The sequence below is a fragment of the Theropithecus gelada genome, chromosome 10, assembly GCF_003255815.1.
Source record: "Theropithecus gelada isolate Dixy chromosome 10, Tgel_1.0, whole genome shotgun sequence".
Taxonomy (NCBI): Eukaryota; Metazoa; Chordata; class Mammalia; order Primates; family Cercopithecidae; genus Theropithecus; species Theropithecus gelada.
The window spans coordinates 52,926,427-52,944,454 of NC_037678.1; the positions used below are offsets into that span (position 1 = coordinate 52,926,427).

Here is an 18,028-nt window from a genome sequence, read left to right on the forward strand (position 1 = left end):
AAACGTCTCTCTTCTGGGAATTTCTGGGCCTTGAGTTATTGTGCATTGTGAATCTCCAAAAAGGGGCTTGCTTTGACAGATCTGTGGTAACAGATGGAACAGGGCTGCTGGTGGTTTGTGTGTTTCTAGGCTCATCCTACTGCATCTGGACCACTCTGTTTGTGTAGTCACCACCCTTTGTGTGTGTAGCCAACTGGGCCAGTATTCAGAGAGCTCAACCTAGATGGGGAGTGAAGTTGTGATGATAAGGTTATGATGATGAAGTTGTGAAGTTGTGATATGGGAGGGGCACACACAGAAGGGGCCTGAGCAGGAGAAGGTGGCTGGGGAAGGTTGAGAGAGAACCAGTGGGCAAAAGTGACTGGGCCAGCCTGGCCAACAGGCTGAAACCCCGTCTCTATGAAAAATACAAAAATTAGCTGGGCACGGTAGCATGCACCTGTAGTCCCAGCTACTTGGGAGGCTGAGGCACGAGAATCGCTTGAACCCAGGAGGTGGAGGTTGCAGTGAGCCAAGATTGCGCCACTGTACTCCAGCCTGAACAACAGAGTGAGACTCTGTCTCAAAAAAAAAAAGAAAAAGTGACTGGGAAACATTTTGGACCCAACCAAAGTAGGTTTTCTTTGCTGATGTCTGTATTTTCCCTGTTGACTCTGGGTTCTTGGAGGTCATAGTTCCCCAGTAGTGGGAAGCATTAGATGATATTGACGAGTGTTCCTTAAAATCCCATCCAATCCCAAGTTGTGGATTTGTGATTATTTCCTTTTGTTTGGCAATCTTTACTCCCTCAGTTTTTATTTTTTTAGCATTGTGCTAGTTCCTTTGGATAATTAGAAAAAATAATAATATGTGGTTTATGTGAATTTATTAGTTGAATTACGAGACTAACACGAGACAGTTGTTAGCTAATTAAGTCAACATGGAAACAAATCCAAGTTTTGATAGTCTGTAATAGACCAGCACAGAAACTGGAGAACGGGGAAGACTGACACAGTACTGAAAGCTTCCTCAAGAAGTCTGTGCACTGGTGTTTGAAGGATTAATAGGATTTGCACAGCAGGAAGAATAGACCCATTGCTGTAGCAGCAGCTCAAGGATAAAGGCAAGAGACGTAGAAGACTTTTGAGCAGGAACTGTGTGGATAACTCTGTAATTAAGAGAGATCAAGAAATATCCATCTGGCAGCTTCATGCAGGAGATGACGATGTGAGAGCTCTTTAAGAGTAATCATTTAAGCCATGCGAGTGCTTGAAATCTTTCAGAGAGAGGTTGTGGCTAGAACATGGATGAGCGAGGTATAAAAGCTTAGTGGTTAAGAGCACAGACACACTGGGTTCAAATCCTAGTGTTCTCAGTTGACCTTTGTGAAGATACTTGGAGAAACTGAAGCCTAGAAGTTGTTTGTAAATTGGATAGTATTACTTGCCTCTTAGGATAATTATGAGGATTAAATGCGATAAGGAATTATGTAATTAAGTGCTCAATAGATGTTGCTTACATTTATTATGTGGCCGGAGTTCCCTCGAGCATTGGTTATAGAAGTGTGGTCCTTAGTCCAGCACCATTTTGTCACCTGCGAGCTTGTTACAAGTGCAAATTCATGGGCCCCACTCAGACCAGCTGCATCAGTCTGGGTAGTGGGACCTAGGAAACAGGCTTCTTAAAAGCACTCTGGCGGATGGGTGGGAAACGTTAGAGAATGACAGCCCTAGAGAAATCCTCTAGTTGGGATTCAAAGCTAAGAAAGGGAGAGTGTTGGCCGGGCGCGGTGGCTCAAGCCTGTAATCCCAGCACTTTGGGAGGCCGAGACGGGCGGATCACGAGGTCAGGAGATCGAGACCATCCTGGCTAACACGGTGAAACTCCGTCTCTACTAAAAAAATACAAAAAACTAGCCGGGCGAGGTGACGGGCGCCTGTAGTCCCAGCTACTCGGGAGGCTGAGGCAGGAGAATGGCGTAAACCCGGGAGGCGGAGCTTGCAGTGAGCTGAGATCTGGCCACTGTACTCCAGCCCCCGGCGACAGAGCAAGACTCCGTCTCAAAAAAAAAAAAAAAGAAAGGGAGAGTGTTTAAAGGAGGGACTAAGCCACTGTGTCCTTTGCAGTACAGAGGAAAGGAGGTAGTGAATTATTGGTGGCACCTAACTAAAAGCTTTACACAAGATTCTCAATAAATACAATAAATAATAAATACAATAAAAGCTTTATACGAAAATTTCAATAAGACAACTGGTTTAGTAAAATGTTGGGGATGAAAGGAAGATTTCAGGGCAGTGGGAACCTACTGTACAGCCCAAATGATTAAAAAAAAAAAACCACAGGACTGAATTAGAAATGTGACATTAGATGAAGTTTAAATCTTAGGTTTAACAGGTATTTGCGGCCTGCCCCCCTACTGTGACCGGCAGTGTGCTATCTGCTGGAAATGTAGAATGAGGTGTTATTCCTGCTTTCAGAGATTTCACACAGTTAACACTTTTTTAATAATTGGAAGCTGTCTTTTTTCCTTAAAATCTTTCCTAGCTACTAGAGAATTAAACACAATATCTGATCTATTCTCCAATTGTGCCAGAAGTTAAGCGTAGGGCTGTCTCCCAGCCAATGCAAGGCCGCATTTGAAAGTGATACCTCATTTCTGAAAGCATTCTGAACACTGGTCCTTTTTGCTTATTATTTTATGGCTTGGGATATACCTTAGAGAAGATTTGAAATCTTTTGAAAGATTTCATGTCCCTATTTAATGTTGGCCACGTGGGGTTTTTGACATTATGCTAACCCACCCCACCTCTGTCATTTCCAGTATAAAGCACCAAAAGCACTAGCTTGAAATACAGTGACTTCTAAACCGTCCATTCATTCATTCAGTCATTGTTTGTTGCACATTATATACAGGATACCGCTTTAATAGTGATGAAACATAATGTCAGCCACGTGTCTTGTCAAAGAGCCAGAATCCACATCCCAAGGCCAGATATATTGAGTGTGGAGGAAGCACCCGGACGTGGTCCCAAGGTTAGCCAAGTGGTTAGATGAATCCACCCCCAGACACCCACAGAGTTTAGGTTTGTAAATGTTCCACCCTTGTAACACATCCCCCTTTCACAATGACAAAGGCAATTTGAGGGAATTAGAGTGACTGGTTAAGAAACTATGTTTTAAAATCTCACTGTTTCTTGAGAATAGATGGCATAGCAGTGGAGTTTGCAAGTAGAATATAGGAATTACATTTTGGTGTGTTTGTGACTTTCTAGTTTTGTATCATAGAGTGACTTCAGGAAAATGCAAGTGGAGATCACTTTCCAAAGAAGACAAGATTGGCTGGTTAATCTGAACACTCATTTGTTAAGAGCATGTTTTAATTGACCTTGGACTGTGCTCTTTCCCTATTACTTTGGACTTTTGGGCTGGCTGGGTGGATAGTGAGGACTGCAGATACTCTTTCGTTACTCCTTTTTCTTTCCAAATCCCCCAAGGGTAAGTGGTTGGAGCCTCAGTCTACCCCTTTGAAAAGGTTGCTAAGACCAGACCATGGCTTCGGTGCTTCTAGCAGGCAGAGAGTCTGTGGTTTCTTCCTCTGTGAAGAACCATGAACTAATTCTGAGAAGGTGAACTTAAAGAGAGCAGAAACCTTTAAAAAAAAAAAAAAAAGTTTTAACTAATTCATAAAGGTCTTTCTGATGATCAGAATGCTAGAATACAGGTTGGGTATTTGGAGACCAGATGGAATTTTTTTTTTTTTTATTTTTTTAAGTTTATGGTTTTTCTAGAACTGCTGGATATTGACAGAAATTCCTCTAAGCCCTACTAGCTACCCAAAGGATGTTGGTGTCCTGAAAGGTATGGAAAATAGAGCTATGGTCGTGTAGGGTTTTAAGAGAACTAAAAGAGGCTTTAAAGGCCCAAAAAGAAAAAAAATCCATAGCTATGTGGTACGTCTTTTTTTAAATGATTGCTTCTGAATCCACCTCTTTTTCCCCTTTCTTTTTGCTTTATGCAGTGAACACCTACCTCTTCATGATGCAAGCTCAAGGCATTCTGATCCGGGACAACGTGAGAACAATCGGTGCTCAGGTTTATGAGCAGGTGCTTCGGAGTGCTTATGCCAAGAGGAACAGCAGTGTAAATGACTCAGGTATATTTTTAGTAAAGAGGTCGTCTGATTAGAATGTCTCCTCCCAAGAGAGGTAAATTCGGTTGCAATAATTATTTTCAATGGGAAAAGTGCATTGTAAAAGAGGGATTTGGCTTTTACTTCATTGCTAAAAAAGCTCTTGCCAAATGAATCCTCGTTCATTTTTATTAACAATATGACTCAGTCTGTTTGTGTTGCTATAAAAGAGTACTTGAGACTGGGTAATTTACAAAGAAAAAGGATTTATTTGGCTCACGGTTCTGTAGACTATACAGAAAGTGTAACACCAGCATCTGCTTCTGGTGAGGACCTCAGGCTGCCTCCACTCTTGGTGGACGGGAAGGGGAAGCCCGTGTGTGTGGTAAGAGAAAGCAATGTGGCAGTGAGAGGAGGGCAATGCCAGGCTGTTCTTAACAACCAGCGAGGAGAACTCACTCATTACCACAACAGCAGCAAGCCATTTATGAGGGATCTGCCCCTGTGACCCAGATAACCTCCTATAGGCCCCACCTCCATCACTGGGGTCATCGTTTCAGCATGAGGTTTGTGGGGGACAGACATTTAAACTATAGCATAATACATTAAGAGTGACTGGATGACTACTACTTTTCTTTTTTCTTTTTCTTTTTTTTTTGAGATGGAGTTTTGTTCCTGTCATCCAGGCTGGAGTGCATCAGGTGATTTCGGCTCACTGCAACCTCCACTTCCCCAGTTCGAGCAATTCTTGTACCTCAGCCTCCTGAGTAGCTGGGATTACAGGAGCACGCCACCATGCCTGGCTAATTTTTGTATTTTTAGTAGAGATGGGGTTTCACCATGTTGGCCAGGTTGGTCTTGAACTTCTAACCTCAAGTGATCTGCCTGCCTCGGCCTCCCAAAGCGCTGGGATTACAGGCATAAGCCACTGTACCAGGCCTTTCTTTTTAACTCTTTCAAAAACTGAATACAGGAAGGAAGTAATACTTCCACATGATTAAATGGGACTCTCTTGAGGCCTCTGTAGTTCAGCCAGGGATGGTTTTTATTTATAAAATAGATTCTGGAATTTCATTTTGCTAAGGATTCAGGATTTGCCTCTTATTTCTTTAACTGAGCACTGATGTGCTTTCTGGGTTTGTGTGGGTTTTTTTGAGATGGAGTTTTGCTCTTGTCACCCAGGCTGGAGTGCAGTGGTGTTATCTCGGCTCATTGTAACCTCTGCCTCCCGGGTTCAACCAATTCTCCTGCCTCAGCCTCCTGAGTAGCTGGGGTTACAGGTGTGTGCCACCACGCCTGGCTAACTTTTGTAGTTTTAGTAGAAATGGGCTTTTGCCATGTTGCCCAGGCTGGTCTCAAACTCCTGACCTCAGGTGATCTGCCTGCCTTGGCCTCCCAAAGTGTTGGGATTAATAGACGTGAACCACTGTGCCCGGGCTTTTTTTTTTTTTTTTTTTTCTTTTCTTGAGACAGCATCTCACTTTGTCTCCTAGGCTGGAGTGCAGTGGCATGATCTTGGCTCACTGCAGCCTTGACCTCCCAGGCCCGAGTGATTCTCCTGCTTTGACTTCCCAAAGTGCTAGGATTAAGGTGTGAGCCACCGTGGCTCATTTTTTGTATTGTTTGTAGACATGGCTAATTTTTGTATTTTTTGTAGACACGGCTTTCACCATGTTGCCCAGGCTGGTCTTGTACTCCTGAGCTCAAGCAATCCACCTGCCTTGGCCTCCCAAAGTGCTATAAGATTACAGGCATGAGCCACCGTACCCAGCCTCCTGTGGCTTCTTAATGATTTCGTCTAAGCCCAATATTTTAAAATATTTAAATTAAAAAAAAATTCTCCCACTAAATCAGTCCTCTCTCCTTCTCTAATAGGTTATAAGATTTTTCGAAGTTCACTGTCGAATGTGAAATTGCTTTGCAAATGTTGCAAATGCAAATTATTTTGTGGTGCATAGGAAATCAAGGGAAAGCATTGCCTCTCTTAAAAGAATTGCCTCTCCTTAAAAGAATTGACCACATCCTAATTTATCAGTTTCCTCTGCTGACCACTTTAGCAACAGAGGACTGTAGTTAGCAAACTGGTAAACTTTTGATACTTCCTTTCTTGTTTGCAAAGAGCAAGTGAATGACATTTCAGAGCCTTTTAGACAAATTGTGGTTGCGCTGGGTCAAGTTGCCTGAGCTCTGAGCCATACCTGGGAGAGGAAACCCCCTGCAGTTTCCGTCTTGCATGTGGTGGTAGGTTTTGCACACAATCCGCACACAGAGTCTCACTCGACTCATGTGTGGCTCTGTCAGTAAAGGCAGGATTTTATGCTGTTTCCATTTTTCATACATGGTACATATAATCTTGGGGAAGATGGTGCAGCTTGATCATGTGACTCTTTACCTAAACCCTGCCAAAATCCTGCTTCTAGTTAGGTGAAGAAACCAGGGAGTACTGACTGCCCTTCCAGAGCACTCTCCCCTGTATAGTACTGAGTAAGGGAACATTTGTGTCCTCATGACATTTATCCAGTCCAGATATCATACTTCTGCAGTGTTAGATGAGGCTAGAATGCCTGTCTCTCTGGACATTTGGCAGTACTGGCAATTCTCTCAGAAGTTAGAGGGGCATGCAACAGGACCCCATTTCCACACCACCACTGGTCTGGCAACACAGGATTGCGCTACTTCCGGAGTTGTTGTCTTTGAAAACTGAGTACAGAAGTGAGTTTCACCGTTGGAGGGTGTGTCCAGTGACCCATTATTATTGAACTTGGTGTGCTTTTATTCTCAAATTATCATATGCCCAAATAATTTTTCCTTGCATCTGTCTGGTTAGAACAATCTATTTTTTGTTAAATGTGTTTATTTCTCTAATAGAGTGGAAATCTTTGCCATCAGGGACTCTCTTACTGTTTATTAGATACTTGACTCACATGATTTCATGTAGTCCCTCACAGGAAGCCAGAAGGTAGCTACTTTGTCCCCATTGTAGGGATAAAAGGAATAAGGCACACGGAAGTCATAGAACTTGATGCAGCAGCAGGGTTAGGTAGGGTTTGCTGATTCTCTGACTCCAGGGCCTGTCCCCTGAATCCCAGTAATGGCTTCATTCCTTTTGTCATCTTTGTATTCTTAGTACTTTATACACTGCCTAGCACATAGGAAGCACTTGGTAAATTATTTTTGTGTGCATGCAGGAATAAATTTAACAAGAAAGCGCATTTTAAGTGTTGTAGCATGTTTCTAAGGAAGTCACCATCTTGATGAGCTACTGTGTCACTGGCACATGTTTGGCGAGTAAGTACAGGTTGAGCATCCCCCGTCAGAAAATACCAACTCCAGACTGCTCCAGAATCCACACGTGATAAAACCTTGAGTGCCAACACGACACTTAAAGAAAATATGCAGTGGAGCATTCCAGATTTCGGATTTTTAGATTTGGGTTGATCAACTGGTAAGTGTAATGCAAATATTTCAGAATCTGAAAAAATCAGAAATCTGTAACACTTCTGGTCCTAAGCATTTCCGATAAGGGGATACTCAACCTGTACTGAAAAGAAAATAGCATTTCACTGAAAGTGTATTGAATGAAAACCCATCATTCTTCTTCATTTCAAAACAGTGTCTACCTAGCACAGTCAGAGAGGGTATTCTGGGCCCAGGACTGCTGAGACAGTCAGATGACTGACACCTCTGGCTGGATAACTTCTGCCTGGAGCACTGTTGGCTTAATGGTGGTAACCTGGACTATGCACCATCCCCTTCTGAAATAATGCTGAGGCACATACCCACATTCAGGCATCTGCATTAGGCCAAGCATAGCTCAAAAGCCCAGGGTGACATTTAAATAATGCTGATTTTCTTTAAGTTTAAAAGCAACGTCGTGATTATTGAATGAAAACAGACTTTTGGGGATGGGGGCTGTGAATCTGGAAATAAGCCTGAAGTAGTGACCAGGAGAAGCTTCCTGTTGTCACTGAAAGCCATTGGTTTGTGAGATTGTGAATCTGCAGAGTGAGTAAAGTCATGCTGGTGTCCTTTGTAATCTGTTAGTGGAGTGGGTCATCTTCACCTCTTTCTCCATGGTTTTAGATGTCCAGTCTGTAGTCTTTGATGTGGCTACCCTCCCAGTAGGTAGGTCGTCATCCTTAAATGGACTAACTCTTGAAGAATTAATTCTTTACATTTCACAGATTATTTGTCCCTTTCTAGTATATTTGGCATCTTTCTAGTATATATAAATTGCCATATTTTTCTCAAGCAGAGAGGCAAGTGTTTGGTCTTTTCTCAGATGAGAGGGGAAAGTGGTGATTCTTGCTGGGGTCCATTGATCAGCACTTTCGGTTCCTTCTCAACTGGATTTGGTAACACAAGGGAGAAGGCAGGTTTTTTACCTCCTCCAGGTATTAGGGTAGCCAATACCAAGCTTAGCTATACATTGGAATTCCCAGGGAGCATTCCAAAGTACTGACGTATGTCTGTGCCTGACTGCTAGAGATTCTTATTTAATTGGTCTGAGGTGTAGCCTGAGTGTTAGAATTTTGTTTGTATGTTTGTTTTTGTTTTGAGTACAGTCTTGCTCTGTCACCCAGGCTGGAGTGCAGTGGCACCATCTCAGCTCACTGCAACTTCTGCCTCCTAGGTTCAAGTGATTCTCCTGCCTCAGCCTCCTGAGTAGCTGGGACACCAGGCAGGTGCCACCATGCCCGGCTAATTTTTGTATTTTTAGTAGAGATGAGGTTTCACCATGTTGCCCAGGCTGGTCTCAGACTCCTGGCTTCAAGTGATCTGCTCACCTCGGCCTTCCAAAGTGCTGGAATTATAGGCATGAGCCACCACATCCAGCCTGGTGTTAGAATTTTTGAAAGCTTCCTAGATGATTCTAATGTGCAACCAAGGCTGCTGAACCACTGGTGTGAAGCAATGCTGAATAAGCAACTGCTGCTGGACAGAAATGTTGGTCTGCAAGCCCATGATATCAGCAGCCATTTGAACCTGTAGGTAGGAGTTTGTTGTTTTCCCATTTTTTCCCCATTTTCTATCTATTTTTTTTTTGAGATCTTTTGACTCACACTTTTTTTTTTTTTTTTTTTTGAGATGGAGTCTCGCTCTGTTGCCCAGGCTGGAGTGCAGTGGGGCGATCTTGTCTTGCTGCAACCTCCGCCTCCCAGGTTCAAGCAATTCTCCTACCTCAGCCTTCTGAGTAGCTGGGATTACAGGCACCCACCATCATGCCCAGCTAATTTTTCTATGTTTAGTAGAGATAGGGTTTCACCATGTTGGCCAGTTTGGTCTCGAACTCCTGACCTCAGGTGATCCACCTATCTTGGCCTCTCAAAGTGCTGGGATTACAGGTGTGAGCCACTGTGCCTGGCCTGTTTTCCCATTTTCTTTTTTGAGATGAAGTCTCACTCTATTGCCCAGGCTGGAGTGCAGTGGCGGGATCTCGGCTCACTGCAACCTCCACCTTTTGGATTCAAGCAGTTCTCCTGCCTCGGTCTCCTTTGTAGCTGGGACTACAGGCATGTGCCACCATGCCTGGCTAATTTTTTGTACTTTTAGTAAGAGACAGGGTTTCACCATGTTGGTCAGGCTGGTCTCTCAAACTCCTGACCTCAGGTGACCCACCTTGGCCTTCCAAAATGCTGAGGTTACAGGTGTGAGCCACCATGCCTGGCTTGTTTTCCCATTTTCTAAATGTAAAAGTGGCTGCCTTCGTTGCCCTTCAAGAAGAACATGTCTGGATTTGAAATAGATTAGATTTAAATTAAAAAGCAAAACCGTGGCCGTAGAAATTCAACAGGCTTGTTTTTCTCTCAGCATTTTCCTCATTCAGTAGGTACATGTTTTAGAAGAGTAAGAAGTTGTATTTGGAACTCCAAGGGATTGAGGTATAACCCCACCCATTGCTGGACAGCTAGCAGGGGAGAAAAACCAGGGCTCCTCACGATAACTGCACATAGTTTTACCAGGTCATGAGCAATTAATTTCCTCTGTCTCTTTCATTTTAAAAGGCCTCTATTGCTGCTGAAAAGCAGACTTTGTTTGTTTATTTATTTATGATGGAGTTTTGCTCTTGTTACCCAGGCTGGAATGCAACAGTGCGATCTTGGCTCACTGCAACCTCTGCCTCCTGGGTTCAAGCGATTCTCCTTCCTCAGCCTCCTGAGTAGCTGGGGTTACAGGCACCTGTCACCACGCCCAGCTAATTTTTGTGTTTTTTGGCACAGATGGGGTTTCACCGTGTTGGCCAGGCTGATCTTGAACTCCTGACCTCAAGTGATCACCCCACCTTGGCCTCCCAAGTAGACTTTATTTTATTTAAATTTTCATTTAAAAATTTTTGGCTGGGCGCGGTGGCTCAAGCCTGTAATCCCAGCACTTTGGGAGGCCGAGGCGGGTGGATCACGAGGTCAGGAGATCGAGACCATCCTGGCTAACATGGTGAAACCCTGTCTCTACTAAAAATACAAAAAACTAGCCGGGCGTGGTGGCGGGCGCCTGTAGTCCCAGCTACTCAGAGGCTGAGGCTGGAGAATGGCGTGAACCCAGGAGGTGGAGCTTGCAGTGAGCCGAGATCGGGCCACTGCACTCCAGCCTGGGCCACACAGCGAGACTCCGTCTCAAAACAAAACAAAAAAAAAAAAAAAAAAAAAAAAAATTTTTAAACAAGAAATCAGGAAATTAAGCCACCCCCTCCCAAGATGTAGAGTAAGGTTCTGGAAGATTTTTACAATAGAGTTATGCATTTGAGGATTCTTAAAACAGTGACATATTAATTTAGTAATCAGAAGAAAAAATAAATGCTTTTTTTTTTGTTTCATGGCAGTTGCTACCAGGTTTATTGTATGATTGTTTGAAGGAAGTAGAAAGGAATTTATCTGTCTTCAAAGAAACTCCAAATAGTGGAATCATTAGAGTTAGAGATATCTTGTCTCTTGCCTCATGTGTTTTAAATTCTAGTTTCCTGATTAGGTTCTAGCTCTAGGGCTTGGGTCAGTCATTGACCAGAATGATTATTATCTTTGTTTTTGTTGATTTATGAAAATATACTTAGTATAATACTTTTGGGAATTTCATTGCCTTCTAGTGAATGTATTGACTGTGCCACTGTTTCCAGCTGGCGTCTCTTGCCACACGTGATCATATGACAAACACAGGCACGTTTTCTAGTACTTGTGAGGTCTTTTAATTTTTTTCTATAGGAGAATAATTTCATCTATTAGATTCATCCAGAATCTTTCATCTTTAAGGTTCTGTCTTGATTCATGTTTTGTTTGTTTGTTTGTTTGTTTGTTTGTTTTTAAGATAGGATCTTGCCCTGTCGCCCAGGCTAGAGTACAGTGGTGTGATCATTGCCATTGAATCCTCAACCTCCCAGGCTCAGGTGATTCTCCTGCCTCAGCCTCCCGAGTAGCTGGGACCACAGGCACGCACCACCACACCTGGCTAATTTTTAAGATTATTTGTAGAGACAGGTTCTCAGCATGTTTCCCAGGCTGGTCTTGGCCTCCTGGGATTATAGGCATAAGCCACCATACCCAGCCTGGTTTATGTCTTTATATAAATTAGTCTCTACTATTCTCTATAAATGCAGGCTTTGTGTTTTTCAGGAAAGCTGCTACTAAAAAGGACAGAAAGCATTCTGTTCCTTCACTTAAGACACTGTTAAAATTTTCAAGTTGCCTCTCATTGAATTTTGTCCCCAGAGTCCTTGCAGAGTAGGCAGCGCAGAGTAGGCAGCCGTGTGCATATATAAAAGGATTCAATGTGTTAGCCATTTGATTCTTGGAAACCTGCTCATAGTGCTTTTTCAAAAATATCTTAGTTGAAGATTCTAGAATTCTAGGGTACAAAGTGAATTTGAACAGGATGTTTTAATTTTCATAGAATCAGCATGAATCCAAAAGGATTTAATATTCTGTAAAAAAAAACAATACAGTATACTGGAAAGATCTCTAATTCAGAGTTTAGTTGGAGCTCTGTCATGCATTAGCCAGGGCCCCTGGTCTGATTCTGTGTATGTTGTTCCAGTTATTCATCTGTAGAAAATGAGGTTAGAGGGCCCTCCTCCTACTCTACAACTATAGTACCCTAGGGAAAAGACATGTACCTTCACACTCTTCATATCCACTAACATGACTCTAAAGGGGCATACATATGTGAGGGTTTTTTAATGATAAACCCCTGAGAATGAGAACAAGAAAGGAGACCACAGCAAAAAATCTTGCTAGGTAGAAAGCAGAAGAGCCACTGATAAAAGACTTAACAAACCCAAGAAAACTTGACTGCTCAAAGCAGCAACAGGAAAACCAGCAACCACCTCAGGATCCCCCAGAAACTCAGGAACTAGCAATATTGGAAGTAGGAGCAAAGGTGGCAACTAAAATAAAGGGAGATTGAAAGCTGTTAAAAAGCAGTCAGATACCCATTTCCTCATCCTGGCAAGAGCTGGAGACTTAATAACCCCAGAGATGGCAAAACAGAGGCTCCTCAACCTGGGGATACCTGACATGACCATAGTATTCGAAAAGATGGGGATTACATATGCCCCAGCCTCTTTCTCTTCTTTCTTAGTTTCAGGATGTTTATAGTCAGGACTCTACCATTCTGGCAGGACATTGGAGTGGATTTCTCTGGAGAATCTGGTCAGACCAGGAGAAAAGACCCAAAGATATTGACCCCAGAGATATCAATAAGAGAAGAGAAAAATGACTGCAAACATGAAACAAGAATATTGTAAGAAATGAACATTCAGGAAACAAGAGCTCTTCAAAGTTAAAAATATCATAGCAGAGATGACGATTAAAGGAAGGTTAGTAAAGTTGAGGAAATCTCTTGGAAAGTAGGGCAGATACATGGCAAGATGGAAAACTGGATAGAAAAGATGAGACAGTTAGAGGACCAGGAGGTCCCACACCCAACTCCTGTTCTGTACTCTCCAGAAAGGCAGCACAGAGTGCAGAAGGGAGGAATCATCACCGAGAGAATACCTCCCCGCGGAAGCACATTTGGCATGGAATAAAGCCAGAAGCTGCCACACCTCTTCTGGGAGGATGAAGTTGAGAGAATACCTAATACGTGTCTTAGGAGGAAATGTCTTGTGAAAGGCGTGGTGTTGAATTAGAATCATTGCATATAAAACTGAGCAAACAAAAAATAAGATGCATAACTTCCCACATTTCTCAGCGATGACTAGTACTTAACAGCAGCATCATAATACAAAGACTGAAGATTGTCCTAACCACAGCTATGATATGTGACCGACGGGAGACGGGGGAGAGGAAGGGGATGGTGTGACAGGGTCGGCAGAAGGAAGGGGATAATGTCTTCACCTCCCATGGTGGGAGGTCAGTAGGTAAGACTGAAAACGGAAACATCATGACTAGCCATACAGACTGACAGAGGTGAATACTGAATATAAATGCTGAAATACTTGGCCAAAAGAAGGGCAAGTGGTTCCTTTAGAAAATAGAAATGAGAGGAGGGAGACTGCTATTTTAAAAATTACATTGAATTACAGTTTACTATAAACTGAGTGCTGCGTATAAGCCTATAAAATCAATAGGAATAGGAACACTGGTTAAAATATGTCACTTGGGTAACATTTTTATTGATGGGTTCACATTTTTAGCCACATCAAAGCGATAGTCTAGAGTCCTGTCTCCTTCCACCAAGTTGATAGCTAAGAAAAAGACTTACTTGGTAGGCGTCTAATAATGGCACGGTTGATTACACATACCAGTCTGATCGGCTGTTTTCCTTTACCTCCCTAGATTACCCTCTTGACTTGAACCACAGTGAAACCTTCCTGCAAACTACAACGTTTCTTCCTGAAGACTTCACCTACTTTGCAAACCATACCTGCCCTGAAAGGCTCCCTTCCATGAGTGAGTAGAGCTCCGGCCTATCTTCCTCTGCTTTTAAAATGGGTAAAGGGGAGGGCACTCTTCATCTTTCTGTCTGCCTAGAGAGAGAATATAAATACCTCCCTGCCATTGGAAACAGGGTTTGTGAAAGTCATTTGTGCTCCTGGCTCCTCTTCAAAGCCTGCTGAAGGGTTGCCTGTGTTCTTGGGTGCCATTTTCTCCCTTTTCTACTTTTTCACTCTTTCCTTTGCACTTGCTTGTCCTTTGTAACTTGGGTTCTGTTTGAACTTCCTAGAGAAAGTATGAATACAGTCATTCATAGCTTAACAATGAGGGTGCTTTCTGAGAAGTACATCATGAGGTGATTTTATTGTTGGGGGAACCTCCTAGAGTAGACTTCCACAAATCTCGATGGTGTAGCCTGCTGCACCCGTAGGCTGTGTGGTATGGCCTGTTGCTCCTAGGCTGCAAACCTGTGCAGCGTGGTGCTATACAGTAACTGTAACTCAGTGGTAAGTATTTGTGTATCTAAACATAGAAAAGGTACAGTAAAAAATGAGGTATAAAAGATAAAAAATGGTACAGCTGTGTAGGGCGCTTACCATGAATGGAGCCTGCAGGAATGGAAGTTGCTTTGGCGAGTCAGTGAGTGAGTGAATGTGAATGTGAAGGCCTGAGACATGACCGTGCACTACTACAGGCTTTATGAACACCGAACACTTAGGCTGCACTACATTTATTCAGAAAATAGTCTTCTTTCTTTAATGATAGATTAACCTTACTGTTATACCTTTTTACTTTATAAACTTGTAAACTTTTAAAAAGTTTATAAAAAGTTTTTTAAAAAACTGCAGCCTCAAACTCCTAGGCTCAAGCCATCCTCCCGCCTCAGCCTCCTGAGGAGCTGGGACTACAAGTGCCTGTTGTCACACCTGGCTAATTTTAAAATTATTATTATTATTTTTTTAAGAGATGAGGTGTTACTGTGTTGCCCACGCTGGTCTTGAACTCCTGGCCTCAAATAACCCTCCCACTTAGGCCTGGGCCACAGGCTGCAGTGTGCCATGATTGCGCCACTACACTCCAGCCCGGGCAACAAAGCAAGACCCTGTCTCAAAAAAAAGGGTAAAATAACGATTTAAAAATATAGTATAATAAATATATAAACCAGTAGCATAGTTTATTATCATTATCTGGTATAATGTACTCTACATAATTGTATGTGCTATACTTTTTTTTTTTTTTTTTTTGAGATGGAGTTTTGCTCTTGTTGCCCAGGTTGGAGTGCAGTGGTGCAGTCTCCGCTCACTGCAACCTCTGCCTCCCAGGTTCAAGTGATTCTCCTGCCTCAGCCTCCCGAGTAACTGGGATTATAGGCACCTGCCACCACGCCTGGCTAATTCTTGTATTTTTAGTAGAGATGGGGGTTTCACCATGTTGGCCAGGCTGGTCTCGAACTCCTGACCTCAGGTGATCCGCTCGCCTCAGCCTCTCAAAGTGCTCTGATTACAGGTGTGAGCCACTGCTCCCAGCCTTGTGACATACTTTTATATGACTGGCAGTGCAGTAGATTTGTTTATACCAGCATCACCAGAAACACTTGAGTAACACAACAATGTTATGGCAGCTGTGTCATCACTAGGCAGTAGGAATTTTTCAACTCCATTGTGATCTTATGCAGCCACCGTATATGCCATCCATCACTGGTGAAAATGTGAAAACACGTGACTGTCTAGGCAGTCAGCTTTGTCTTTTTTTGTATAAATCTCCCACTGATTGTAGTGCTTGGTCTTAGAGGTGGGGGTCTCACTATGTTGCCCAGGCTGGTCTCGAACTTCAGTGCTCAAGCAATCTTCATGCCTCAGCCTCCTGAGTAGCTGGGACTACAGGCATTAGCCACCATGCCTTGCAAGTTATTGTTTTAACAAAGTGCTAGTTAGAACAATTCTTAGATCTTTTTGTTCTTTTTTTTGAATCTCATGTAAGCTAAAACAAGGACAGTAAACTCTTACACCTTTCCTATACTTTTAGGCTTCTTATATGGTTCCCCACTTCTTTAAAAAAAATTTTTTTTAAGAAGTAAGATCAAGAAAAGGAAAATCTTACATTTGCAAAGTTGACTTTTATGCTCAAACATAGTGAAAATAGAAGAAAATGTTAGAAATAGTCATGCATAGTATTTGAACATATTCTCATCCATATATGAATAATTAATTGTAAGTATGTAAGTTGTGTTGGAAGCCTTACTGTTTCATTTGCATGTCTCACCACTCATATATAGGTTTTCCCTTTAAAATCTGCGTTTGTCTGCATCTAGATGTAAGCTTAGTTTGGGAAGGCTAAGATTTGTGTATCAGAAATAGGCATTGACAGGCCTAAAACTAATGTTATCAGTTCATTGTTTCAATAGCATTTATTGATTGTTACTGTACCACTTCCTGACTTTCAGATGCATTCTGAGTTAGGACATAATCACTCAGGGTCCTGACCCACTGGTGAATGGATTGAGAGAGGTAGTGTGTCTGCACTTGCATCAGGAGCAAACCAACATGACTCTAAGCTCAGCTACTTTTCTCCTTCTCAGAAAAGCTCAGCTGCAGCCAGGTGCGGGGGCTCACAGCTATAATCTCAGCACTTTGGGAGGCCAAGGTGGTAGAATCACTGCAGCCCAGTTGAAGACCAACCTGGGCAACATAGTGAGACCCCGTCTCTATTTATTAAAACATATTAATAAACAAAACAAAAGAAAAGAAGGCTGGGCGCAGTGGCTCATGCCTGTAATCGCAACACATTGGGTGGCCCAGGTGGGTGGATCCCTTAAGGTCAGGAGTTCGAGACCAGTCTGGCCAACAAGGTGAAACCCCTCTCTATTAAAAATACAAAATTAGCTGGGTGTGGTGGCGTATTCCTGTAGTCCCAGCTGCTCGGGAGGCTGAGGCAGGAGAATTGCTTGAACCCAGAGGCAGAGGTTGCAGTGAGCTGAGATCACACCACTGCACTCCAGCCTGGGCGACAGAGCAAGACTGTCTCAAAAGAAAGAAAAGAAAAGCTCAGCTGCTATTTTACTTTAAAGTCTTCATTTCTTGCTGGCCCCTGACAGAAGCAGAACTCTAAAGTCTTAATTCCTTGATTTGCCTCTTTACCTTGATAATAGTGAGGAACTGAAATGCAGTGAGATGGAAAGCAGAGGAAGGGACTTTCATCCTTGCTAAAAACAAATCAGCTGAAAAAGCATTGTACTTCTCCAGACACTAAAACCTCGGGCATAGGGAAACCTATCATTTTCTGATCTCTTAATCCTTTTCCCCCTCTCTATTCAGAGGGCCCAATAGACATAAACATGAGTGAAATCGGAATGGATTACATTCATGAACTCTTCTCCAAAGACCCAACCATCAAGCTCGGAGGTCACTGGAAGCCTTCTGATTGCATGCCTCGGTGGAAGGTAGGGTGTGAAGTCAGAGTCAAAATGCTGAGAAACCCACCTGGGGTTTGCCTTTGGTCCGAATCACCATGGGATTAGCTAACCAATGACATTTTGTCATTTTCATCCTACCACCCCATGCAAATGTAGAAATATTTTGGAGGAATGGGTTTCCACAAGGACTCTTTTGTAGACACAGAAATTTGCATTATTCTGATGACCGAGCAAGACCCTTTGGTCTTCCTGCCAGGAATATTAACAAAGCAAGGGGATGAGGCGTTGGTGGTTTCTACTGACCCATTTGCAGAAGTCATCTGCAGAGTCAGTGCTTCATGCCTGTCCTCCATTGGTTACTACAAGATTAGTGGATTAAAAAGCAAAGTTATCTGACTTGACACTGAGATTTAGTGTTTTTCTGCCTGACCATAGTCAGAAGACATCAGTAGTTTTCGTTAAGCTGTGACGCTGGCTTAAGTCCATTCTTTCAACAAGAATCTATTAAAATGCAAGGGGAAATACTGTTTTGTGAAGCTTGTTTTAATTGTAAGTTTATAAATGTATTTTTGTCACAGTGTAGAATGTGTGTTTTCCTATGAGTTATGGCCTAGAATAAATTGTAGGCCTACTATGTACCAT

At 42.8% G+C, this 18,028-nt stretch overlaps 1 protein-coding gene across 2 annotated transcripts in view; it reads left to right on the forward strand.

The window, feature by feature from the left end:
* The window catches only part of B4GALT5 (beta-1,4-galactosyltransferase 5), a 90,700-nt gene that overhangs the window by 59,044 nt on the left and 13,628 nt on the right, over nucleotides 1–18,028 (forward strand). For both annotated transcript variants that reach the window (XM_025399272.1, XM_025399273.1), the window contains exons 2-4: nucleotides 3,998–4,132; nucleotides 13,876–13,989; nucleotides 17,289–17,413. In XM_025399272.1, coding sequence (XP_025255057.1) covers nucleotides 3,998–4,132; nucleotides 13,876–13,989; nucleotides 17,289–17,413 — 374 coding nt within the window. The remainder of the gene's footprint in view (nucleotides 1–3,997; nucleotides 4,133–13,875; nucleotides 13,990–17,288; nucleotides 17,414–18,028) is intronic.